The sequence below is a fragment of the Acomys russatus genome, chromosome 7, assembly GCF_903995435.1.
Source record: "Acomys russatus chromosome 7, mAcoRus1.1, whole genome shotgun sequence".
NCBI lineage: Eukaryota > Metazoa > Chordata > Mammalia > Rodentia > Muridae > Acomys > Acomys russatus.
Window position 1 is genome coordinate 6860758 of NC_067143.1, and position 27399 is coordinate 6888156.

Here is a 27399-nt window from a genome sequence, read left to right on the forward strand (position 1 = left end):
GGTCACGTGCTGGCTTCCTCCCAGAGGCCCCGCCCTCGCACTTCCGGTCACGTGCCTCCAGCGCCACTCGCAGCCAGCGATGGAGGCGAGACCCCCCGGCAGCAGAGGCGGTGGCGACGGCTGCGGCCGCCGGGTTTCAGCCTGCTCTCTGCTGCGGCTGTGAGGAAGCGCGGCGGAGCCAGACCCGACGGGACGCCGGTCGCGCACTCCAGGCCGGAGACTGTAGCTCCCACCGGGTAAGTTGAGACGGAAGAGTGGGGTGGGGGGGGGGGGGGGGGCGGCAAGGGTCTGACAGGCCCCGGGGGGCTCGGGGCGGGCGCGGATTCAGCCCGTCGCTGTCGCAGTTTCCGCGGCCCCACACGCTGGCTTATCCCGAAATGGGACGGAAGCGCCCTGACCCTTAATCTACTGCCTGAAGGCATTCCGTTTTTCCACCGAGAGGGACTGGAAGGTTAACCCTTGTCACACTCAATCTCCTGAGAATGTAGGAAGTGAGGCCTCTCCGGGCCACCGAGGTCCCTTCCCGTTAGGAAGTCTGCCCGGGAGAGTCTTTACGGTTTCTGGAAACCCCGATGGCTGCTTGCCCTTTTTTTTTTTTTTTTTTTTTTTTTTTCCTTCCACCTGTCATCCCGTCTCTAAAAACTGTTATTAAAGCGTAAGACACACACACACCCAGTTTTAGTTACGACCAGTTTGACAGTCGTGTAATGTAAAGTGGACAATCAATACATGGAAATGTGTGATGATTTTTATAGATTCTCCAGTGTTCTTGGAGGCTGAATTAAGGGGAAATTGACACTTAGGTGCCCATTTTTTACCCAAAAGATGTCAAATGTGCCCCAGGGCTCCAGTGAGATGGCCCAGCTGGTGAAGGTGCTTGCTGCCAAGTTTGAGTTCCATTCCTAGGACCCAGGGGTGGAAAGAAAAAACCAATAACCAGCAGAAGTTGTGTCCTCACATAGATACAATTTACTTTTAGTTTTTGTTTGTCTTTTTTCATGGTCGGTTGTTGTTTCGTTGGTTTGGTGTTTTGTTTTTTTGTTGTTCGTTTAAAGACTTCAGTTTAAAATACAAGGTTTGTGAGTCAGGAATGCAGCTCCAAGCTAAGGTGCTTTCTGGGCACCTATAAGTTGCCGAGTTTCATTCCCAGAACCAGCAAAGAAAAATACAGGGCTGTGGGTACAGCTCAGTGTAGATTACTTGGTAAGCATGCAGGCTTGAGTCCAGAAAGCTGAGGGGTTTGAAAAATACACTAAGGGCTTGGTTCCAGTAAATATTCTCAATATCCAGACTTGTGGGGGTTTGGTTTTCTTTTCTTTTCCTAGATGTCCTGGAACTCGTTTTGTAGACCGGGCTGGCCTTGAACTGGAGATCCAACTGCCTCTGCCTCTCAAATGTTAGGGTTAAAGGAGCGCACCACCAGTCTGACCCCTGAGTTGTGATTTCCTTTCCTTTCCTTTCTTTTCTTTTCTTTTTTTTTTTTTTAAGTTTTGTTCGTTTGTTTGTTTTTTAATGTACATTAGTGTTCTGCCTACATGTGTGTTTGTGTAAGAGTGTCAGAGCCCCTAAAACTGGCATTATAAACAGTGGTGGGTGCTGGGAATTGAACCCTGGGTCCTTTGGAAGAGCAGCCAGTGAGTGCTCTGAACAGCTGAGTCATCTCTCCAGCCCCAGTGACTTTGAAACATTTTAAGAAGTGAAACATTTCTTTCTTGAATTTTTGCCTGGAATTCCAACATAAAAAAAGCAACATGCCAGCTGGGCGATGGTGTCCTACACATTTAATCCCAGCACTTGGGACACAGAGGCAGGCAGATCGTTATGAGTTCCAGGCCAGCCTGGTCTACAAAGTGAGTCCAGGATATCTCGAAAAACCAAAAATAAAAAAAAAAGTAACATGCCCTAGGCATGGTGGTTCATACCTTTAATCCCAGCACCTGAGAGGCAGAGGTGGGCTAATCTCTGAGTTCAAGGCCAGCCTGATCTACAAAGTGAGGTCCAGGACAGCAAGTCTGCACAGAGAAAACCTTTCTCCTCTCCCCCCTCTCCCAACCCCCCCCCCACGTAGGGGGAGGGCGGAACAATATGCTACAGTGAAGCTGAGTTTGGGTGGCTCAGCTTCCTATCTTTAAAGACATCTCCAAATAAACACAATTTGAAAACTACTGAGCCAGAGTTACCAAGCCTCTGCCTGCTCTTCCAAAGGTCCTTAGTTCAATTCCTAGAAACCACACTATAGCTCACAACCATCTAAATAAATAAATCTTTGAAAAGAAAAAAAAAGTCTTAAGAACCAAAATTAGAGTAGTCACATGAAGAGATCACAGTACAAATAAATATAACCTGTAGAGTGCATGCGAGCTGGTACCCCTGTGTATCGCTTTACTTAAACTCATGGCAGCACCTGCCTCTGCCTCCAGAGTGCTGAGATTACAGGCTTGAGCCACCACACCCAGCTTTTAAATCACCTGCACTTAAAGGGAGAGATTATCTGCTATATTTACTTGGCCAACTGAGCAGTGCAACAGATTAATGAATTTGAGTCTCTCTCAAAGTAAGTACAACAGTACAGACGTTAAAAAAACAATTTGAGAGCTGGGGTTGGTGGGGTACACCTTTTAGTCGCAGCATTTGGGGAACAAAAGCAGGTGAATCTCTTGAGTTTGGGGTTAACCTGGTCTATATACTAAGTTCCAGGATAGCCAAGTCTACATGGTAAGACCTTATCAGAAAAGAAAAGAAAGGTAATTAAATTAATGCAGAGGAGTTCTGAGTCCTTTAAAAATACTTAGAAGATTGTTATAGTCAGAAAAAGAGTTAAAAGTAAAGCCTCAGGCGTGTTGGTGCAAGCCTTTTGATCCTAGCACTTGCAGTTCCCTTGTCAGCACGCAGTTTCTATTAGTGCATATTTGCATATCTCCTTCTGCCATTCAGTGTTTTCCTTTTTGTTGTTGTTGTTGTTGGTTTTTTCTTTTTCTTTTGTTTGTTTATTTGTTTGTTTTGGGTTTTTTTGTTTTGTTTTTTTTTCCAAGACAGGGTTTCTCTGTGTTCCTTTGGCGGTCCTGGACACACTGTGCAGGCCAGGCTGACCTCAAACTCACAGAGATCCACCTGCCTCCGCCTCCAGTTTTTTCAAGACAGGGTTTCTCTCTGTGTGTAGTCTTGGCTGTCCTGGAACTCAGAGATCCGCCTGCCTCTGCCTCCCAAATGGGAAAGCCTCCTTATAGCAATAACAGTACATTTTGGTTCCCTTTTAATTTCTGTTTTGTTTTATGTGTATGGGTGTTTACCTGCATCTATATCCTACACATCACTTGTGGCCTGGTACCTGAGAGCACCAGAAGAGAGCATCAGATCCCCTGGAACTGGAGTTCCAGCCACCATGTGGGTGCTGGCCCTCATCAAACACAGCAAGTGCTCTTAACTGATAAGCCATCTAACCAACCCCATTTTGAGTTGTTGTTGTTTTCCCCCATAGTTCCAAGGTTTTATTCCCTGTATTGTTGTACTGATCAAAATATTTTTGGATTGCTTGATAGCAAGCAGCATTCTAGAGCGCTTTTTAATCTTGTTTTCTTTAAGATAAGCCCTTAGTGTGTATCTTAGACTGCCCTTGAACATGGCACTTCTGCCCTCTGCCTTTGATGTCCTGGGAAGATACCTTTTGTTTTATGCCAATAGGTATAGCTCACTCTTGCAAACCTCCTTTCCAAGAGGTGAGAGTGAAAAGGGAGTTTTATCTTTCTATACACCTTGGGAAAGAAGGTAGGTGGTGGTAATTAAAGATTTCTGTTGAATGTTGTAAATTTTTCCTAACATTTCTTTCTAGGGCAGGATCCAATTTTGGGGATCTTTGTGAAAAATAATACTGTGGTCTATGAATGAAAAGCTGTAGTATCCTGTAGTTGAGTTGAGGATGTATGTACAAAGTTTTCTTGTGTCTTGGCGAGACTAAATTCCTTTAGTAAAGATTTTATTTAGATATCACAAATACATATTAGACCTGAGGATTATGCTGTGCTGCTGGGTGCTATATTGTAATGAACACAATACATTTGTGAAGTATGCCAAGGGAAACATACACTTTTTTTCACATATATGTTTAATGCTGGAAGATAAGTATAATGTGTATGATCTTATAGCTGTCAGTGTCAGAGTTCCTGCTATGATGTCCAGTGTGTCAGAAACCTCTGGAAGTCGAGAACTATTTAAAGCATGCACACATCCTAAACATCAAATTGGGCACTGGTCCAGGAAACGTGTAACCGCAGGGCTGAATGTTCCATGCCATTTCAGGCATGTCAGGGCTGAGGAGAGCCATGCAAGTGGAGCTCCTCCTGGGTTTCATCCCTAAGGAAAGCATGGCGCTGTGAACCCAAACTACATCTGCTGTACAGAGCCGGGTCACCTCTCCAGATGACTCTGGGGCAGTACAACAAGTGGTGGTTTGTTTGTGGTGGAATTTGGAAGTATAATGCTTGCAGATCTAAAAAACAAAGCTGTGTCTTTAGTCGTGCCTTTATGTTGCTGAATATTAAGCAGATGTGTTATATAGTACATACATATTCATACATTTTCCCGAAAAGCAGTGCATTTTTAACTTTGTAGGTTTACTTGAAAGATCCTGATTTTGGAGAATGGTTTGGTTTGGTTTTTGGAGACAGAGTTTCTGTGTGTAATCTTAGCTGTCCTGGACTCTGTAGAACAAGCTGGCTTTGAACTTAGATCTATCTGCCTGCCTCCACCTCTGCTTCTCGAGTACTGGGATTAAAGGTGTACACCACCACACCATCTTCCATATATACATAAATAGATGTGTGTGTGATTTTTTTTTTCCTTTTTTTGAAAACATCTTTTTTCCTCATATAATATATCCTTATAAGGTTTCCTCTCCCTCTGCTCCTTCTAGTTCCCATCAGATCCATTTCCTTTCTGTCTTTCATTAGAAAACAGACCTTTAAGGGAGAATAATAAAATACAATATACAAGGACAAAACAAAAACTTAACACATCAGAATTGGACAAAACAAACAGGGAAAAGGGCCCAAGAGAAGGCACAAGAAACAGAGACCCACATGCTCACACACTCAGTAATTCCATAAAAACACTGAGCTAGAAGGCATAATATATTTAGAGGACTTGTTGCAGACCCATGAAAGTCCTATACATGCTGCTGCAGAGAAAATTATTTTTAAAATATATTCAAGTTGTGAAACATGCTATGAAGAAAATATTAGAAAACAAATAACTTCAGAGATTAAAATCAACTGGGAAAAAAATAAATGAAAACCAGTTGAGGGGATAGAGAAAAAAAATATCAAGTCTGAGAACAAAGACATACACATGTAGCTTCAGGCAAGGTTTCAACTGTAAAGGAATGCACTCATCCCTTTCCTAGGGATCTTGCTGTTTAAAGAAGTCTTGTGACAGATAGTTTCATATTGGATTTAAAGTAGCCGACAGTAGTAGTTTTCGTAAAAAACAGTATGGCTCTTACAGAGTTCTGCTGGGAAGAACCCAAGGAAACCATTCAAGGAATCTGAAAATCACAGAAGCCATTGTAAAGTGGCCCCAATGCGTCTGTTAGCTCTCCCAAATTTGTCCTCTTTACAGTTAACAAAGATACTACATATGACCAGAGAAAGTTGGCAAGCAAATTATTTGAGACAATTGACAGTTGTGCCCTCTGTTCAATAACTTATCTCTGGCTCTGTGTGTGTGTGTGTGTGTGTGTGTGTGTGTGTGTGTGTGTCTTTTCTTAATTTTTAATGGAGGGGAAGGAGGAGTAACTCAAGTAACTCAGGACCTAGAGAATGCTGGGCCAGTATTAAACCTCTGAGCTGCATCTCAGCCCTGCCCCAAATAAATTTTAGTAGCGGTTTCTGTGTTAATGTAGGAAGGGCTATGGTTAAGTACTGGAAGTTAGTTCTATCTGCCTCTTCACTTTCCCAGTTTTGTCTTTACCCTATTTGTTTCTGTTATTTCCAAGCCCCGTTCATAGGAAGTTTGTGCTATAGGGTGTCTTTCATGGCTGTTATCCTTCCAGCTACTGATTTGTTTAACATTACTAGGTAATTACATGATAACTCCCTAACGTCTTTCACAGAATTTGATAAGTGTTTCCTAAAGTGCGTTTATATAGTACATAGTATCATTTTTTACATTCTACAATCAGGATAAGCATTTAAATTTTTCATAGTTGCTTGTTATAATGATTATTACTAAGTGCTATTAAGTATTTACCAGATGCTGGGCTGTGGCAGTGGTGGTGCATACCTTAATCCCAGCACTCTAGAGGCAGAAGCAGACAGATCTCTGAGTTTGAGGCCAGCCAGGTCTACATAGTGAATTCAAGACAGCCAGGGCTACACAGAGAAACCCTGTGTGTGTGTGGGGGGGGGGGGTAACAGTTCAAAAAATGTTACAAAGTCAACATTTCTAAATTAAAATTTAAATGTTACTCTTGCAGAACTACAAGTAATTAATGCTGTTTAAGTTCTTACCCACAAACTCTTCTACATTTGGTTTTGTAGAGAATTAATTGTTAGGAAGTTTTTTGTTTTTTGGTGTTTGTTTGTTTGTTTTAATCCCTTTGAGCCAAGGTTTTCCTGTGTGTAGCCTGGCTATCCTAGAACACTGTATAGAACAGGCTGGCCAGGAACTTGCAGTCATCATTTTGTCTGTCTCCTAAGTGCTGGTCATTTTATTCAGCCTGTGGATGTATGTGTGCACACAAAACACAGCTTACCTGGGAAGTCATAGGACTATCAGCAATCAGTTTTCTTTGTCATCTTGTGGATCCAGGGATTAAATTCAGGTCATCAGTTTACTTTATGCAAAAATACATACATGTTGTAGATAATCAGGGAAGAAAAAAATCAGTTTGTTGCCTGCCTTCTAGTCATACATGTCGAACATACATGACATACGTAGTGTAACTCTGAGGTCAGCTAGACCCAGACAGAAACCTAGTTCTACTTCCTGCATGCTTCAGGAAAACATCTTGACATCTCACATCTAGTTTCCTTTTCTACAAAATCAAGCTAACAGAGCCTGCTTCATTGGACTATTAAATAGGGACTAAATGAGATTAAATAATACCTGTAATGGCACTTTGTATTATCTGCCATCGCTTCCTCATCAAGACATTCCCTACCCCACCCCTTTAAAACAAGTCTTACTGTAGTGCACACTGTCACTGAGCTCTGCTCCTCCTGCCTTACACTTCAGAGTAATAAGAGTGCTAACATGCCTCATAGCGTACCATATTGATTCCTGTACTTAAGTAAAATTGGGGTAATACAAATCAGGAATTTGCTGCTTGAGAGAAGAAAGAATTGACTAGAAATAAACCAGCATTATTGGGTAATAGGAATGTTCCAGAAATGTTCCATGTATTTTGGGTTATGTATGTGTACATACACAATTTTTAAAACAGTATGCTTTTTGTTGGTTTGATAATTATATGTATTTTTTAAATGTTATGGGCTTTATCTGCATGTGTATGTAGATGTACCATAGGCATGGTATGCCTGCAGAAGCCAGAATAACATGTTAGATTCCCTCAAACTCAAATTACAGATGGTTGTGACTACCATGTGCTACTAGAAATGGAGCCTGAGTCCTCAGAAAGAGCAGCATGTGCTTTTAACCACTGAGCCATCTCTCCAGCCCCAGTACATCTATTTTTGTTTATTTTTAAGCCACATTGATGTGACTGACTTCTTTTTTTTCCCTCCCTCCTCCCCGTTAACACCTTACAGCCGTCATGGCAACTTCATCTGAAGAAGTGTTGTTGATTGTGAAGAAGGTTCGTCAGAAGAAGCAGGATGGAGCATTGTACCTCATGGCAGAAAGAATTGCTTGGGCACCTGAAGGCAAAGACAGATTTACAATCAGCCATATGTATGCAGATATTAAATGTAAGTCATAGATACTAACATCTAATGCCGGGTTTGTATTTTATATTAGAAAACATATGATGATTATAAAATAAGATCATCGAATAACTGCATAGTGTAAGCCTACCTTCGTTTTTTAAAAAAAGTTCTAAATTAAAAAAAAAATAAATAAAATAAAGATAAGATTGAAGAAATTAAAAAAAAAAAGTTCCATAATATTCCATTGAGTGGATATAGTCTGGTATGTAACTGTTCTCTCTTAAAGGACAATTAGACTATTTTAGAATTTGTTACTACAGATAATTTCACATTATAAAAGTGTGTGCTAATATTTATAAGTAGGTTGATAGATAATGCCAGGCTATTTCTTCAACAAAATTTTGCTTTTGGGCAAGTTATCTAATTAGTCTTTTGTTATATGGCCATTATCTGTTGAAAATAAGCTCAACTTTACAATGATAGCTGGGAGAAACAGCTTTTGAGGTCACAGTAGGGAGTATTGGGGATCAGACCTAAGGACTTTGGCATTCTGAGTGCGCACTCTGCCACTGACTTACATCCCCTGCCCAAGGACAGTCACCTGTGAAGGCTGAAAGCAACTTACCTTCTTTTGCCATGTTTACAAGGTTGTCTTTGAATTTATTTATTCAGAATGTATAATATTCTACAGTCGATTAGGTTTAAATGTACCAGAAACTTGGATTCTTTGATTTGAAAATGATTTCTACAATTCTACGATCACCTAAACTGTACATACATCTACTGGGTAGGAGCCTGTGGTCCCCCACATGCTGGACAGGCACTCTGTCATTTAGCCACAGCCATGGCCCTTAATCTAAGATCTTGATTAAGAGTAAACCCTTAACTCTGACCATTTGTGTAGATGTACTTATTTCCCTAGACATAAGAGTTTTCTCATAGATAAAAGTCTGATGTAGATTTCAAGTGCTCTCGTACTTCGAAAACCAGAAAGCTCTGAGCATTCAGTTAGGCATCCTTTGTGTATAGGTAGCAGTTCTTTCCCAGAGATTTAACTCCTTTTGACCGCTAGAAGTGACCAAATTCCTACCTTTTTCCTTTGCAATAACTTGAATTCTTAATTTCCCAAAGACATAATATTTAAAGTAATTCCTTTTATAACTAAGAACTACCTATATTAGTGTTTTAAAGTGCTGGGTGGGCCGGGCACAGTGGCACATGCCTGTAATCCCAGCACTCAGGAAGGCAGAGGGCTGTCTGTGAGTTAGAGGCCAGCCTGGTCTACAAAGTGAGTCCAGGACAGCCAGAGATACACAGAGAAACCCTGTCTGGAAAAACCATAAAGTGGGGAGGGTACGTACAAGCATTTAATTCAGCACTCGAGGTATAGAGGCAGGCCAGTCTACACAGCAAATTCCAGGCCAGCCAGAGCCACATAGTGAGTCCTTCTCTTTCCCCACCCCAAAAAAAAGAAAGAAAGAAGTTCCTTGTCTTTACAATAGATCTGTTTTTATACCCACAGTGTATAAAAAGGATATGCCAATCTGTTTTTCCATATTATCAGCCATTGAGTACATGCCGTAGTCTAGAACTGTATCAGAACAGTTTGTGTCTTACGTTACTGTTGGGAAAACGCCCATTCTGAAAGAAGCCATTGAAAGTTATAAACGGTAAATTGTTCAAGAGAAGATGAGCTGTGTGTTCCTATCATAACAGAAGCTGGCTAAGTAAACCAGAGGACGTGGGGCTGGAGAGGGGACTCAGCAGTTAAGTTTCCAGCACCACATCCGGCAGCTCCACTCCAGCTCCAGAGGGACCTGATGCTTCTCAGCTCCTCAGAATCTGCACTCGTGTGCAGGCCACACACTGCACTAGAAATGATGAAACAAGGATGAGGCGGTGGCTATGTGTCCTGGAGGCGTGTATAATAGGGATTCAAAAAAATTATAGGTGTCTTTAAATATAGAGAAGTGTAACTTCTCTAAGTGATGTACTTCCTCTCATCTCAGCACACAAGAGGCTACGGAAGGAGAATTACAAACCCTACATCCTGGCCAGCTTGGCTACATAGTGAGACCCTGTCTCAAAACAAAACAAAGACCCTGGGGGAAAGTGACTAAGTGATTGCTTTGGAGAGACAGAATAATGAAGGTTAATGGCTTAAATATGTGTATCATTGCTAAAACCTTCCATCTAACCTATTGGTTTTGGAAGCATCATCCTTGAGGCCAAAATACTGTTTAAGGTTTATAAAATCTATCTAGATAAGCTAGGTAAGGTGGCACATTTCTGAAATCCCAGCACTCAGGAGACAGCAGAGCCAATAGAGTCAACAAAAATGAGGCCAGTGTAGACTAAAGTTCCATGTTTCAGGCCAGCTTAGACTACAAAGTAAAAGACAGTCTGTTTGTGTCTGTCTCCCCTATACTCCCTTCCTTACTTTTGTAAATATTTGCTTGCTTTTATGCCAGTATCTCCTGTATCCTAAGCTAGGCTCAAGCTTGATGTTACAGCCCAGGATGTCCTTGAAATTCTGATCACCCTGCCTCCAGCTCCCAAGTGCTAGGTTACTGTGAGTGTCCTTGTCTAAGTTAGCTTCATGCTTCTTTTAGGCCAGAAAATCAGTCCAGAAGGAAAAGCTAAAATACAACTTCAGCTGGTCCTGCATGCAGGGGACACAACAAACTTCCATTTTTCCAATGAAAGCACAGCAGTGAAAGAGCGGGATGCAGTGAAGGACCTCCTTCAGCAGCTGCTGCCCAAGTTCAAGCGGAAAGCCAATAAAGAACTGGAAGAGAAGAACAGGTGAGTGGAGATTCTGCTGCTTCCCCTCTCTCCCGGTGGGCTTGGCCTGTCTCCCTTCTGTAAGAAAATGGGGTCTTTGCTGTCATTCTTCTGATTCTCCACTTTGACCACTTGTTTGCTGTGTGACTTCAGGCAGGCAAGACCATGCGGCCCCAGGGCTACCGTTTGATTAGGAGACCTGACATGACACATCTCAGTGGTTCCTTGCCTTCTTTCTCCAGTTCTTTCCTACAGAGAAGATATTAACTACTAGTAGTATGTTTATGAATAAGAAACCAAGAGTCCATACTGCAGGGTTTCAGACTTCTGAGACCCGCCTCTACTTTGCAGAGGGTCTTTCTCCCTGTGTGCTTCCTTCTGTGTTTCCTTACCCCCAGTAAAAGCCTTTCTTCAGTGGCAAAATAATAATAATTAAAAGAAGAAAATCTATATTATGAAAGACTGAAATAGAAAAGCAGTGAAGATTTTTGGTAAGGGATTATTTTATTAACAATATCTGTCTTAAGTTATTGGTACTTACAATTCCTTTTGTTTGTCAGAATGATGAATGAATACTGGGAGCTCTGTCAGTCTCCTCTTGTTCACCTTTATGTGTGGAAGAATATAGTACTGTTCAAATACAAAGTGGGCTTTGTATTGCAAGGATGCAATAAGACCAGTTCTTTGTCTTAGAAAATGTAGTCTGCTTCTTCAGACTTCCTTCCTTTTGTATATTTCATTTATTACTCTAAAAATGATTTAATCAAATGACTGATGCTACTCAGTCATTATAAAATGAAAGTAGTCATGTGAATATCACAGAAGTTTTATTACATTTACTATGTCTATCCCCAGAATGCTCCAAGAAGATCCTGTTTTATTCCAGCTCTATAAAGACCTTGTTGTGAGCCAAGTGATCAGTGCTGAAGAATTCTGGGCCAATCGTTTAAATGTGAATGCAACAGATAGCTCTACACCCAGTCACAAGCAAGATGTTGGCATTTCTGCAGCATTTCTGGTATGTGACCTTTATACATTTCTGAAAGGAAAAATATGAAAACTCCATTTAGGGGTTGGGGGAGCATATCTGTAATACCAGCATTTAGGAGGAAGATGCAAGAGGATCAGTGAGTTCAAGGCAAGTCTAAATTATTTTTCTGTAGCTATGATAAAACACCATGACCAAGGAAACTTGTAAAAGAGTTAAATTGTGCTTATAGTTCCAGAAGTAAATTAGTGAAAATCTTGTTAACAGGTGTGATAGTGCACACCTTTAATTCTAGCACTCAGGAGGCAGAGACAGGTGGATCTCTTGAGTTTAAGGAAGCCTGGTCGCTGGTCATGGTGGCACACGCCTTTTATCCCAGCACTCAGGAGGCAGATGCAGGTGGATCTTTGTGAGTTTCAGGCCAGCCTGGTCTACAAGGCAAGCCCAGGACAGCCAGAGCTACCCAGAGAAACCCTGTCATGAAAATCCAAAAATAAATAAATAAAAGGAAGCCTGGGGCTGGAGAGACAGCTCAGAGGTTAAGAGCACTGGCTATTCTTCCAAAGGTCCTGAGTTCAATTCCCAGCAACCACGTGGTAACTCACAACCATCTATAATGTGATAGGATGCCCTCTTCTGACATGCAGGCAGAGCACTGTATACATAATAAATAAATAAATAAATAAAGGAAGGAAGGAAGGAAGGAAGGAAGGAAGGAAGGAAGGAAGCCTGGTCTATGTGTAAATTCCAGGACATAGTGAAATCATGTCTCAAAAAGAAAGAAAAAATGTGTTTTCAGTGGTAGTCTTCTAAGAAAATACTCTTTTAAATGCAAATGGTATTTTTTACATTGAAATAGATCTTGCTTTGTAGCCCTGGCTGGCCTCACACTGGGAATGATCTTCCTGCCTCTGCTTCTAAGAGAAGAAAGATTACAGATACATGCCAAACTCTTGATACTTTTGTAAAAATGATTGCTGGGTTTTACTCATAATACAGAGTTAAATGTACAGAGGCTACCACCATTTAGGGGAAAAAAAAACCTATAAAACATATTTAATAGAAAAATTAGGGTCACTTCATCTGTTCAATTAGGAAATGGATGATTTTTTTTTAATAGGAAAAGATTGAGAACAATATTTAATCATTAAACAAAAATTTGAATAGGAGGCCAGGAATGGTTGTGTTCATCTGTAATGTCTGTATTCGGGAGGTAGAGGCAGGATCTTGAGTTCAGGGCCATCCTGGGCTACATAGAGTTATATAGACTAGCCTGGCTGCATAGAATCCCTGTGTCAACAAACTAAAAACTTGAGTAGCTGTTACATAAATTCATTATATTTCTGGGTGATTATTAGTGAGTCATTCATAAAGCGGTTCCTAAGGAAACGAGTTAGCCAGTGTCCATTTAACTAGTAGCCAAGGTTCACAGAGGTGTGGCAACTGTATGGCTTCTGTTTTAAAGCTGTAGTAAGAGTCTGATGTTGGCCACTCTTAAACATGTCTATTTGGCCATTCCAGACTTCCAGAGAAGCAGACTTACAAGTCTCCTGGACTCTGATAAATAAGTCCAAGCTTCTTTGTGCCCTGTCTTTATGTATACATTTGGTGTGGGGCTTGCTATCTCTACAGTTTGCTCAGAAAATCTGTTTCACCTCTGTATTATCCGTTGGGAACTTAGATATACTCTCCAAATATCTAACAAATGTATGTAATACATGTTTGTGGCCTTTGTTTTAGGCTGATGTCCGGCCCCAAACAGATGGCTGTAATGGTCTGAGATATAATTTAACTTCTGATATCATTGAGTCTATATTTAGGACCTATCCAGCAGGTAAGAGTCAGTTACTGATTTTTAAAATTAGGCAAAGGAATTTTTAGGTGAATTCTATTTATATCAGTGAAAAGCTTCTTTTATTCCTAATTAAATACAAGAGAATATGTGCATATTTTTCCCAGTTCCCGACATGGTTGGTAGGTAATGAGGGTTCAGTAAATGATTTGTGGTCATAGTTCGTGCATGCGATGACTCATTCTTCCTATCAGTGGATCTTTAGACCTCAGCACAGCTGGAGTGAAGTGAATGGTTCTGCCCATTCCTACCTCATCTCTCACTCTGTAGGTAGGATGACCTTCCCAGCCCACCCCTTGACCCCAGCGCTGATGGTTGGTGATGTTCAGTTACTCTTCTCACTAAATAGTGCTCCTTGAGCCAGACACTGTCTTGTCTCACTTGCCCAGCGATGTTTGCTTGCTACCTCTAGAACTAATACTGTGAGCCTTTACTGCAATTCCTCATGTTGTGTGACCCCCACCATAAAATGATTTCATTGATGTTTTATAATTTTGCTATGGTTGTTAATCATATTGTAAATATCTTATATACAGGCTATCTGATATGAGACCCTACACATACACAAAGGGGTCCCAACCCCCATGTTGAGAACCGCTGTTGTAGAATATCAGTGCAGTCTTTAGTGTTCATGCTTCTAAGATCCTTTCCGTATACATTTAATCATCACAAATCCTGTGAAGTAGATACTGTTAATATTTTTTTTAAGGGCTAGAGAGATGGCTCAGAGGTTAAGATCACTGGCTGCTCTTCCAAAGGTCCTGAGTTCAATTCCCAGCAACCACGTGGTGGCTCACAGCCATCTATAATGAGATCTGGTGCCTGCCCTCCTCTGACCTGCAGGTGTACATGCAGGCAGAACACTGTATACATAATAAATAAATAAATCTTTTTTTAAAGATAATTTTTTAAATAAGGAACCAAAGTACAAAGAAAATTATCTGCTTCACGGTCACCTAAACAGTAAATGGCAGACCTAGTGCTTCTGAACACTCTAAACTGGAAGCTTCTGGAGAGAGCGGGACTGGTAGTACTATGAGAATTAAGCTTTATCCTCCCACCAGCTGACACGGCCTTACATTAGTCAGGCCTGATTTTCAGATTTGCTGTTGAAAAAAGATCTTCGTGGTGTGTAATGGTGTTTAAAGTTTGTAAAGTACATAAATGGTACCTCACTTAAATCTGTTAAATTTTATTCCTATTTATAATTCTGTAGCGCATAAGGTAAGAAAGAGTGTCATGTGAGCTCTTAGTCTCTATCCAGTTAGGAACTAGGAACTGGAAGATTCTTAAGAAATGGGAACTTGATATTTTAAGATATCTTATGTGGATTTTCCCCCCCTACAGTAAAAATGAAATATGCAGAAACTGTACCACACAACATGACAGAAAAGGAGTTCTGGACACGCTTTTTCCAGTCCCATTATTTTCACAGGGACCGACTAAATACAGGATCAAAGGATCTCTTTGCAGAATGTGCCAAAATAGACGAAAAGGGTAAGTGGTACCCTTTCCATTCTTGACTGTTGGAGCTATTAATAAAGCTCTTAAAATATGTCTTAAGAAAGAAAGGCTTTGAACCTGTGTTTTCATTGATTTTTCTAGGATTAAAAACGATGGTGTCATTAGGAGTAAAAAACCCAATGCTAGATTTGACAGCTTTGGAAGATAAACCATTAGATGAGGTAAGAAGCAATAAAGGGACATAGAGACAAAATGATCTTTTCCTGGTTTTCAGTGTTGTCTGTATTTTAAGTATGCTGTAAATTAGATAGCTCCGTGTGCAATATCCTAAAATAAGCAGAATACTGATAGCTTGTCAGAAGTGCTTTCCGTATGAAATAGGCCCTGTGTCTGATTCCCCATACCTTAAGAAAAACAAAAACAAAAACAAAAAGGGGATTTTTGGTACTGCTGTTTGCCAGTAAAGTCTTAAGATACCTGTGAGTAGGCTCAGTGGAGGAGAGTGCTTGGTTCAGAAACCTGACCACCTGAGTTTGCACCCCAGAACCTACAGTGCTAAGGGAAAGCCAACTCCCAAAAGTTTTCCTGTGACCTCCACATGAGCTCACACACATACACCATACACACTTGCTGTGTAGTAAGTTACTGAGTTCTCTCTGAATTGCTTAACATTTTTAGAAATGATTTTTTTTTTTAAGCTTTCTCATGAGCAGTTCTCCAGAAAATGAACTCGTCTCATTGTTCTAGTAAAATTTTGATCTAAAGAAATGTGTGTGAATATTAGTAAGCAAGCATACAATTGTTGACTGTCAGGTTGCAGGTTATGATTCCCGGCCTCCTGCTCCTTAACTCTAAAGATCCTAAATCACTTACCCAACTGTATTTACCACTTAGAATGTTTGTTTGCCTGCCTGCTTGTCTGAATGTGTGTCATGCAGGTACCTGTGTGTATGCAGATGCCTATGAATGCCAAAAGAGGGCAGCAGATCCCCTGGATCTGAACTTAAAGTGGGAGTTGCCATGTGGGTGCTGGGAACTGGGCCTGCCCTGCACAAGTGCTTTTAACACTGAGCAGTCTCTCCAGTCCCTCTGCTTAGAAGCAGAATGAAACAAACCTTTGATAGTCCTCTTCCATATTTCATTTTAAAAATTGTATTAACATTTGTGTAGGTCGTGGCTTTGCACCACCTCCCCTCTAGTAGTGTTGATCACGTCCCCTCATAGTTCCTTTCTTTCCTGACCTTAATGAACTAACTGGCTTACAGAGTCTTTGCAAATTCATCAAATAATTACAAACTACCATGTGCTAGGAAAGCCACTCAACAAAAATGCACAGCCTCGTGTCACCTACACTTTCTGAGAGTAGATTGAAATGAAATAGTACTGTTTTTTGCTTTTTGTTTTTTTAAGGTGAAATTGTGAAGAAAACAGAAAGGGTGATAAGAATAACTGCTAGGTTGGGTGGTTTCTGTAGTTAGACTTTAGAAAGTTGATCGCCTGCCTGGACTAACAGTCAGAAAATATAATAAAACCTGAAGTTGAGTCTGTATCTCCTTGCTTGTTCATTTTCTGTGTATGTGTGTGTACATGTATTCAGAACAGAGCCAACCTTAGTTACTGATTCTCTGCTTCCATCCACTTTTTTTTGTTTTCTATTTTTTTCAAACATCTATGTGCATGGATATGATAATTTTTCTTTGATTTTTTGTGGTTTTGTTTGTTTGGGGGTTTTTGGTGGTTTTGTTTTGGATTTTTGGGGGGGGGGTTGGTTGGTTGGTTTGGTTTTACAAGACAGGGTTTCTTAGTGTAGCCTTGGCTGTCCTGGAACTCTCTTTGTACACTAGGCTGGCCTCAAACTCAGAGATCCATCGGCCTCTTATCTCCTGAGTGCTGAGATTAAAGAAGTGCGCCACCACACCTGGTGGCCCCCCCCCCTTTTTTAAATTTATTTATTTATTACATATACAGGGTTCTGCCTGCGTGTGTGCCTGCACACCAGAAAAGGGTATCAGATGTCATCATAGATGGTTGTGAGCCACCATGTGGTTGCTGGGAATTGAACTCGGGACCTCTGGAAGAACAGTCAGTGCTCCTAACCTCTGAGCCATCTCTCCAGCCTGATAGGAATTTTCATGTTTATCCTAACACTCCCTTCTGTCCTCCTCCTCCTTCCCAGTAGGAAGTTTTTCTGCTCTCATGTCTTTTGTGTATGTGTGACCCACTGAGTTTTGTCAAGGTCACCTTGGTGTGCATGGGTAGTTTATTTACTGGAACATGGGCAGCTTATCAGTGACTATGTTACTGAAAAAAAAGTGACACTCCTTTCTTCTGAGGCAACAGACTGTCAGCAGTCTGGGCTCTCCCCCCTTCCATGAAGAAATGTTGGTGCCTAATCTTTTGTAGGTCTAGTGCAGTAATTGACATGGCTACAATGACAGCATTGTATCCAGAAGATGCCTTTTTGCAACATGCCTCTCCATCCTCCAGCTCTTGCCGTTCTTTCTGTCCCTTCTTCTACAATGTTCCCTGCGCCTTACAAGTGTAAAATAAATGACCTACTTAGGGCCAAGCTTCCTACTGTCCCTTGTGTTGAGCATTTTGCTTTATGTCCACCACCCTCTACAGTAAGGAGCTTCTATGCATATGTGTATGTTAACAACAGTGACTGAAGAAGTTATGAATTTGGAAGAAGGCAAGGAGCGTATGGGAGGTTTTGGAAGGAAGGAAGGGAGCAGGGAATGCTGTGATTATGTTGTAATCTCAGGAAAATCCTTAATTTTAATTTAAAATTTATTTTGGAGGCCTCACGTGGTGGCGCACGCCTTTAATCCCAGCACTCGGGAGGCAGAGGCAGGCAGATCACTGTGAGTTCGAGGCCAGCCTGGTCTACAAAGTGAGTCTAGGACAGCCAAAACTATCACAGAGAAACCTTGTCTCGAAAAACCAAAAAAAAAAAAAAAAAAAAAAAATTATTTTGGGTTGGTTTTGTGGGGTTTAGTTTGTTTGTTTGTATTCCATCTCCCACCCACTCCCTACTCCCAAGTCAGGGTTTCTCTGTAGACCTGGCCTGCCTCTGCCTCGTGAGTGCTAGGATTAAAGACATGCTCCATCAAGCCCAGATTTTTTTTTTCCCATGAAACTTCTTTGGTGAAGGCTGTCAGCACCCATATATGGGTGTGAAGACAAGATACTTAGAAGATACTTTAACCATATGGGTTTCCTGCTTTGGGTCTATGATCTCTCTAGCCACCGGCTCAGGTTTGCTGTATCAAGAAAGCAGTTAGTTACCACTGCCATACTAATGCCTGTTACACCAATGGACACACCTTGCCAGGCTGTTAGACCAGATCTGACCTAATAGTCTAGGCTAGATCTCTCATTGGGCAGTCTGTGCTGAATGGCCAGCAAGCTCCAGGATTTTTCTTGTTTGCATATTCCAGGACTGAGATTCCATATCTAGCTACCCAGTCATGTATTTCATTTTGATGTTTACTAAAGGGTTTCTTACAGGGCTATGGCATTGCCTCAGTGCCGTCTACTTCCAATTCCAAATCCATAAAGGAGAATAGTAACGCTGCCATCATCAAAAGGTTTAACCACCACAGTGCCATGGTCCTGGCTGCCGGTCTCAGGAAACAGTTAAGTATTCATGGAGAAGCTGTCACTGACCTTTTCAGAATAACCAGGTCGGGGCAGGGGTTCAGTTCGGCAGTTTTAACGTGAGTTTATTTTCCCATTTGTTTTTAAGACAAGCACAAAACGGACAGAATGGTGAGCCCAGCAGCATAGACGGAAATTCCGGAGATGCAGACTGCTTTCAGCCAGCAGTCAAAAGGGTATGGGCATCAAGTTAGGCCATTTGGGGATTGCATATCTCTGGGTATAAGGTATCTAAATTCTTTGTACTGCTTATTTCCTAAGGCTGGATTTGGCTTTTAACGAGAAGTTTAAAAACAAAACAAAACAAAACAAAAAAAACCAGTTTTTATTCCATTTCCCATCCCTTTTTTGCGTGTGATTCTGTTTTCTGGGGAAAATATTTAAACAAAGACTGTAGAGAGTGTTTTGTTTACAAAGAAAGTTATTTAGCCCTCCCATTAAACTGGTGGGTTTTTTGGTTGATAGAAGTAGCTACTTACTAGTTACTTCATTTCTTTCTAAGTCCCTTCTCCCCATTTATAAAAAGGGTACTTACTTAGGGGCCAGTCAGGCAGTACATGTGAGAAGTTTAAAGGTGTGTGTTCTTCCATTTGTGCGCATTTAAGGAAAGGATGGGGGCAGTGTGCAGAGATTAGATAGAGACACCCATCCCAGGACTGTAGTTGGTGTCTGAGGCATGTCCACACACATGAAGTCTACACCACCATTATAACTTTGTTAGTGGTTAAGAGCTTACTGAATGAAGATTTACTGGTTGCTGGGTTCAAGTCCCCAGCACCAGAAAAAATAAAATTATAAAAAAGCCTCATCTTACAATTACTCATTTTTGTGAAAGCTTTACAGCATTCTAAACACATTTTCAACTTAAAACATTTTTACCTTGTTATAACAGAATATGTATGACCCGATTCAAAATAGAGAATGTCTATATTGCTCTGAAAAGAGCTCACAACATCAAATCTGGTAGGATATATGGTAGTGTATGCCCATAATCTTAGCCTTTAGCAGAGATAGAGGATCAGTGGTCTATGTCTCGTAGATTACATATCACTCATACACATTTTTTTTAAAACAATAGGTGTGGTGGCTCATGCCTTTTATTGTAGCACTTAGGAGGCAGAACCAGGTAGATCTCTGAGTTCAAGATGACCTTGGTCTACAGAGCAATCCAGGATAGCCAGGGCTACACAGAGAAACCTTGTCAGAAAAAAAACAAAAAACAAAAAAACCCACAACCTGTTATGACCAAAGTGTGGGAAATAGTACTTCATTGTAGCTATTGGTGAGAACACCATCTTAGCCATTTAAAAGATATTCGTCACTAGTTCGTGGTAGAAAGGCTTTCTTTTTCATGCTCTGTGAAATTTCAGTTTTCAGTCAATCTCTGACAAAAATACCATGTCTTAATTACAGGCAAAATTACAGGAGTCCATTGAATATGAAGACTTGGGAAACAACAATTCAGTGAAAACAATTGCACTGAATCTCAAGAAGTCAGACAGGTCAGTTTGGCCAATGGAAGTGAAACACTTATGTAGCAGTCAGTGCAGAATGTACTCTGCAAGTCTATTAAAGGTGTGCTTTGTGAACTGGGTATAATTGTATGCAGCTGTGGCCTCAGCAAGGGGAAGAAAGAAGTAGGAGCAGGAGCTTAAGGATGTCTTCAGCTGCAGGCTAGCCTAGGCTGATAAGACCCAGTCAAAGCCCCAGCTCCAGGGCATCCAGCTCCCTCCTGACACCAGGTACGCATGTGGTACGGATACACCTACAGACGAAACATGCATAAAGTGAACCTTTACATTGGAAAAAAAAGACAAAAAACATTTTAACTTCATACATACCTGTACTTCATCCTAAATGATTAAAGTCAAGAAAACTAATTTTTATTACACAGTAGGTATGCATGTGTCACAGCAAGTGTGGAAGTCGGGACTGCTTGGGATTAGTTTCCTCCTTCCACTTGGGACCCAGCTCAAGTGTCTTTACCCACAGAGACGGCTCATAGGCTCAAGTGTTGGATTTTTTTTTTTTTTTTTTCCTCACCGCCTTTTTAGAGAAATTAAAAGGGCTGAGGCTGGAGAGATGGCTCAGTGGTTAAGAGCCCTTGACTGTTACTCCAGAGGTCTTAAGTTCAATTCCTAGCAACCACATGGTGGCTCAACCATCTGTGATCTGATGCCCTTTTCTGGTGTGCATGAAGACAGGGGAAAAAACACGTGAATAAAAAAGAAAAGGAAACCCTGTCTCAGGAGGGGAAAATTACAAAGGCTGGAGGAGATAGCTCGGTGCTAAAGAACTCATGTTGCTCTTGCAGAGGACCACAGTTCTATTTCCAGCACTTGTAACAAATGGCTCATAACCACTTGTAACTCCAGCTCGAGACATCTGGCCTCTACAGGCACCTGCACGCACATGCACATACCTGGCCCACCACCACACAACATACATATAACTAAAAATAGTAAACCTGAAAATGCTAAAAAGGAAATTAAATCACTTTAAATTTTAAAGTGTGCTGTCATTTTTTGCCGTAAGGGAATGTTTTGTTGGTGCTAAAATATTTTAAAGATATTGACCACCTTTTACTCTGTATAATTGATTACTTTTCCTGTGCTAATTTTCAGGTATTATCATGGTCCTACTCCAATTCAGTCACTGCAGTATGCTACAAGTCAGGATATTATTAATTCTTTTCAAAGTATTAGACAAGAAATGGAAGCTTACACACCCAAGTTAACTCAGGTAGGTGACTTTTACTGTTTTGTTTTTGTTTTTTGAGACAGGGTTTCTCTGTGTAACAACTCTGGCTGTCCTGGAACTCACTGTTTAGACCAGGCTAGCCTCAAATTTACAGAGATCCACCTGGCTCTGCCTCCCAAGAGCTGTTAAAGGTTTAAGGTTAAAGGTGTGCGCCGCCACCACCCGGCAACTTTTACTGTTTAAAGGCCAGAATTCTTGTAGCTGCTACCTCGGGTTATAAGCAAGCCAACTAAACTGTATAACTGAACATTTGTTTATGTGTTTTTATACTGAGCTATATGAAGTCATTTTCAGGAAAATGTCTAGTGTATAGGAGTTGTACATAAAGTGAATGTGTCTGTCTAAAACAAGGACCCATAGATGAGGGCACAGAGAACCAAAGCAGTTATGTAACTCCAAGCATGCACGACAACTCGGAGTCAGTTCTCTCTACCATGTGGGTCCCAGGGCTTGAACTTAGGTGGTCAAGCTTGCCAGCAGGCACCTTTGCAAACTGAAGTACCACTGGGCAAGGCGGTGCATGCCTTTAATATTGTTAGACCATAGTTGACTATAGGAAACTAAAACCTCTAAAAGCAAATTTATGGGAGGCAGAAAGATAGTTAAGTGGTTCAGAGGCTAGTAATAATATGTGCTATGCTTGTTTAAAAGGACTCACATTTGGCTCTCAACCCGCAGTTGGAAGCTCACATCCATTTGTAACTCAGCTCCAAGGGATATGATACCCTTTTCTGGATACCAAAGGTACCCACACACATATGGCATTCACTTACACAGATACACACACATAATGTAGTATTAAAATTTTTATTTTTCAGCCAGGCATGGTGGCACAGGCCTTTAATCCCAGCACTCGGGAGGCAGAAGCAGGCAGATTGCTATGGGTTCGAGGCCAGCCAGGTCTCCAAAGTGAGTCTAGGACAGCCAAGGCTACACAAAGAAACTCTGTCTCAAAAAACTAAAAAGAAAGAAAGAAAAAGAGAAAGTTGTTCACTCAGGTTGCTCTACATAGGAGTAAAACAACAACTAGTAAGATGCCGCCAGCCTGGTCTACAGAGCAAGTCCAGGACAGGCAAGGCTACACACAGAGAAACCCGCCACCCCAAAAAAAAAAAAGGACAGATGCCAAGGTGGAGAGATGGCTTATATGTTAAGAGCTGCCTGCTCTTCCAAAGGTCCTGAGTTCAAGTCCCAGCACCCACATGGTGGCTCACAGCCATCTATAGTGAGATCTGGTGCCCTCTGCTGGCCTGCAGGTAGAATACTGTATAAGTGATGACTCTTAAAAGACAGATGCCTGGAGGGAGCTAAGTCAATTCCTCATCCATTTTTTTCAGGTTCTCTCAAGCACTGCTGCTAGTAGCGCCATCACAGCCCTGTCACCTGGAGGAGCACTTATGCAGGGAGGGGCACAGCAAGCTGTAAATCGTACGTGGTGGGCCACCTTCTTCCTTTCTCTCTTTGCTTAAAGAAATGCTAAGGCAGCCAGACAGTGGTGGCACACACCTTTAATCCCAGCACTTGGGAGGCAGAGACAGATGGATCGCTGTGAGTTCGAGGCCAGCCTGTCTACAAAGTTAGTCCAGGACAGCCAAGGCTACACAGAGAAACCCTGTCTCAAAAAAAAAAAAAAAAAAAAAAAGCTGAGGCTGTGCTGCATTGTCTTTTCTTTTCTTTCTTTCTTTCTTTCTTTTTTTTTTTTTTTTTTTTTTTCCAATTATTAAATTTCTTTATTGGGCCTGGGGAAGTTGTCGGAGGGCCACGGCACATGTGGAAGCCAGAGAAAAGCTTGTAAGAGTCAGTTCTTTCCACAAGGCAGGTCCCAAACTCAGGTGCTCAGGCTTCGTGGTAACTCATCCACTGAGACACCAGCACTATGAAGAGTTGGGATGTTTTGCTGACAGTTTGTGGGTGTGTGGGCATGGATTTAAGGGTTGGTAACGTGGACTTCCTGTGTGCTGTGCGTGCTCAGCAGCTGGAGTGGCCATTTTTTAGGTCTGTGGGAGTATCTGTTGCCCTAGGGCCCTCTTCTTTCTTTTGCAGAGATGGTGCCAACCGATATTCAGTCTGAATTGAAACACTTGTATGTGGCTGTTGGAGAACTTCTGCGACATTTCTGGTCTTGCTTTCCTGTTAATACACCATTCCTAGAAGAAAAGGTTAGAAATGATTCTAAATACGCCAGCTACTGTGGTAATAACTGAGAGGTAAACATGTATTACCATGTGCCAGTTTAATATAGCTGTTAGGTATTCATATGTCATTTAAGCCTCACTGTGTCTTTATGGAGAAGGTATTGATCATAATACCCATTTCATAGATTAGGAAATTGAGCATACAATTTACAATACCTTACCTCTAGACCATAAATACTTGGAAAACAGAGACTCAGTACAGGTCACTGTTTGTTCAATACATTTGTTATTGATCAAAAGCACGCCTATAATCCAAGCACCTGGGAGGCAGAGGCAGGCAGATCTCTGAGCTCAAGGCCAGCCTAGTCTACAGAGTGAATCCAGGACAGCAAGGATTACACAGAGAAACCCTGTCTCAAATTTTAAAACTGACAACAAGCAACACTGTGTTTTTCCTTGTTTTGTACTGCTAGGGTTAACCCCAGAGACTCATGCATCCTTAAGTGCTTTACCATCAAGTTGTATGCCAAGCCCCAGCATTAAATGTTTAAAATAAAAACTTCTGTAGCCTATTGAAGGGTCATTAACAAGAAATATTTGTAGCATCAGTAGTAATACTAACTTTGCTATATAAACTGCTCTTCAAGTAAACATTAAGGAAAAGACAGGACAGGGGGTGAAGCTAGATGGTAGAGCACTTGCTTAGTACATGTGAGGTCCAGGGCCCAGTCAGCAAATGAAGAAAGGAGGGAAGATGAAATGTTTTAAAAAGATAGTATTTTTCTCTTGGTTCCTACAGGTTCTTTGCAATTTCTCCATAATTTGTTGTTTCTCTTCTTTTTTAGGTAGTGAAAATGAAGAGTAATTTGGAACGGTTTCAAGTTACAAAGCTCTGCCCATTCCAAGAAAAGATTCGGAGGCAGTATTTAAGCACAAACGTAAGTCCCAGTTTTCTGCCTCTTTGTATTGAATGATGAAATGAACTTTGCTTTCACATACATCATTGCATTGTTCTTTTCTTTACACGGTATACTGTCTTTAGTTTTAAAATGTGTCTTGCATTCAACACAGTATATAAAGTACATGAACTTAAGCTATCCTGTAGCTGGCCGCTTCTCTGTGGGTTCTTCTTTTTCCCACCCTTTATCCCCCCATTTTTACCCCCTGGCACTAGATAGAGAGAGAGGGGGGAAAAAGGGAGAGCGAGGTCCTTGAATCTAGTCATTTCTTTCTTCCTGTTTCTTCTTTGTTTTTTTTTTTGTTTGTTTGTTTTGTTTTGTTTTTTTTTTTGTTTTTTGTTTTTTTTGTTTTTTTTTTTGTTTTTGTTTTTGTTTTTGTTTTTCTTGTTTCTTCTTTGAGCATGACTACCAACCCCCTTGAACAACCAACAAGTACCCATCCGGCCTCTCGGACCCTCTAAATAAAGTCCCCCAAGTTCCAAAGGTCACACAATTTGCAGAAACTGTCTGCAGCTGGCAAAACCACACCTCTGCTAGAGCACGAGGTAAATCATAGTCAGCTGCTTTGAAGCGGCCCCATATCCCCACACCTGGGATTAAAACAAAAACATATTCTTACAATATTTCTGGGATTTTTGGTTTTGGTTTGGTTTTTGTTGTTGTTGTTTTGTTTTGTGTGTTTTTTGCTTGTTTGTTTGTTTGTTTGTTTGAGACAGAGTTTCTCTTGTAATCCTGGCTGTCCTGGACTCGCTTTGTAGAACAGGCTGGCCTGGATCTCAGAGCGATCCACCTGCTTCTGCCTCCTGAGTGCTGGGATTACAGGCGTGTGCCGCCGCATCCGGTAATTCCAAAATTCTTACTACACTACCCAAAACTATATTGTGAGACCCTGTCTCAAAAAAAATAGTATTTCCCAGTTAGTGAAACTATCCTGAGTGCCTTATCCATCTGCGCACCAGTGCCTTCCTACCAGCTTTTATAAGAATCATCCTACCCAGCGCAGTGGCACATGTCTGTAATCACAGCACTTGGGGAGGCAGTGGGATCTCTCTCGAGTTAGAAGCCAGCCTGGTCTATAGAGTGAGTTCCAGGATAGCCTGGTCTCTACACAGAGAAACTCTGTCTCAAAAAAACAAAAAGAACTATCCCAATGTTTTTTTTCCCTTTGTTTTATTTTACGTAGTGTGTTGAGGCAAGATGACGGTGTGTGTATGCCACACTCAGAAGACAGCTCATAGGAGTCAGTTCTACCTCCAAACCAAGTGGGATTTAAGGGTCAAACTTAGATTGTTTGGCTTGGCCCCAAATGCCATCTCTAGCCCTCCTTGTTTTTCTTGATAGAGTGACCAAGTATATAGTCCTAAAAAATCTGTTACTAATTTGGAAAAACTGTGTAGCATCCACAAACTTGGTGGTGAAGGACAGGTAAATTGTTAATGACAGGAGGCTGAGCTCTCCCTGAATGGTGCTTTGCAGCAATAAATAAGGCCAGTGATTGCTGCTCCGCACAGGTCTTTAGTATAGTTTCCAAGCAAAGCTAGAGCAAACATTGAGGAGATTCCTTCAAGAATTACTGACTTGATAAGAAAGCACTTACAAACATGGCGTCCAGCATTTCAGTGACAAGATGATAAGGGGGCTTTTGAGAAATCTAAAAGCTGCAACATCTTCACTTAGGATTTTTCCCAGTGAGCCTTGAGTGTCTCTTCAAAGCAGGTTCTCTGCCCTCTGCTGCCTCAGTGATTCTGTTTGCAGCACTGTGCTGAGCATCCTCAGGCTATGTGGAGCCATGGAGTAAGATGGAGTACATCTCACTGGTGCTACATAAAGCCACTGCTCTCTGTTGATTTTCCATACAAAGAATGGCACACCCTCCTTCCCTGAAAAACGGACTGGTTGCTGAAGATTGAATCTGCTCTGCTTCTGCCTTGCACATCCAGTTGGGATTGGGACATAACTTAAATTTCTGTTCTAAATCAAAACCACTGACCTGCTAAAAAAGGATTTAGGATTTCCCCTCCCCCTGGTTTATCCTTCTCCTTCCAAATTGATAAACTTACAAGGATTTACTTCTAACCACGTAAACGCTCACACCTTTAAGGAAACACTTTCCAAGGTTTCTAACCTCAAGTGTTAGTGTAGTCCTTTGACTTGCTTTGGTGCTAAGCCCATGAAAGTATAATTCTTCAAAGTAGTATAAACTTTAATGTTGAGTCAAGTATGACAGTGTGTGCCTGTGGTCCTAGCACTCAGACAGAGGCGGGGTGACTGCCAAACGTTCAAAGCCAGACTGAGTGTTCCACAGTAAGTGTATCAGAAGATGTGTTGGTACTGCCATTCTGACCTTCTTTAGCTGACCAGTGTATAAATTGAGAAGTCAACTTGGCATGGTTCTCATTGCACAAAAGAAGCAGGCTTTCACATCCTAGTACTGGTTAATGGCCAGACAGCAGTGTCACAACCAGGTAGAGCAGGTTGACTGTCCAGACCCTGCACTCTGCCCACCACCTGTTTTGTGTGGTTGGGTCTTTGCCTGAGGGCTTGTACTATGCCTCATTGGCTCAGATGTGTGTGCCCGGTTTGGATGTGAAGCCTCAGCTTCCCTGACTACTCACTGCAGTGTCTCCTATGTCTCTCAGCTGGTAAGTCACATAGAAGAGATGCTGCAGACAGCCTATAACAAGCTCCACTCCTGGCAGTCACGGCGCCTGATGAAGAAGACGTGAAGCATTCTCGGTGCTCACAGGTTTTGTGGGTTGAAAAAAACTGACCTGCAGTGACTCTGGAAACCTGGCTGAGGACAGGCAGATACTCACCCCGAGGAAACATCTGCTGCATGCCGACTCTCAGAGCTGATGCTATTGTACTTGCACTTGAGAACTGAAAGGAGGGACGGAGTCACCTAACTCTAGGGAGG

General features: G+C 41.6%; 1 protein-coding gene across 1 annotated transcript; it reads left to right on the forward strand.

The window, feature by feature from the left end:
- Positions 1–15: 15 nt before the first annotated feature.
- On the forward strand, positions 16–27399 carry Gtf2h1 (general transcription factor IIH subunit 1). Its single transcript, XM_051148566.1, has 15 exons — positions 16–236; positions 7764–7922; positions 10493–10685; positions 11520–11682; positions 13393–13486; positions 14852–15001; positions 15110–15189; positions 18479–18606; positions 18717–18804; positions 20042–20130; positions 21253–21370; positions 22726–22816; positions 23432–23547; positions 24369–24461; positions 27122–27399. The coding sequence occupies exons 2-15, from the start codon at positions 7769–7771 to the stop codon at positions 27206–27208; spliced, it is 1644 nt and encodes a 547-aa protein (XP_051004523.1). The 5' UTR covers positions 16–236; positions 7764–7768; the 3' UTR covers positions 27209–27399.

What these genes read in the sequence shown, in the direction of transcription:
- Gtf2h1 (XM_051148566.1), top strand. Translation starts at nt 7,769, where the DNA reads ATGGCAACTTCATCTGAAGAAGTGTTGTTGATTGTGAAGAAGGTTCGT. An exon ending in GAACTGGAAGAGAAGAACAG is followed by an intron (nt 10,686 to 11,519) that starts GTGAGTGGAGAT and finishes GTCTATCCCCAG; the next exon opens with AATGCTCCAAGAAGATCCTG. An exon ending in TTCAGCCAGCAGTCAAAAGG is followed by an intron (nt 18,805 to 20,041) that starts GTATGGGCATCA and finishes TCTTAATTACAG; the next exon opens with GCAAAATTACAGGAGTCCAT.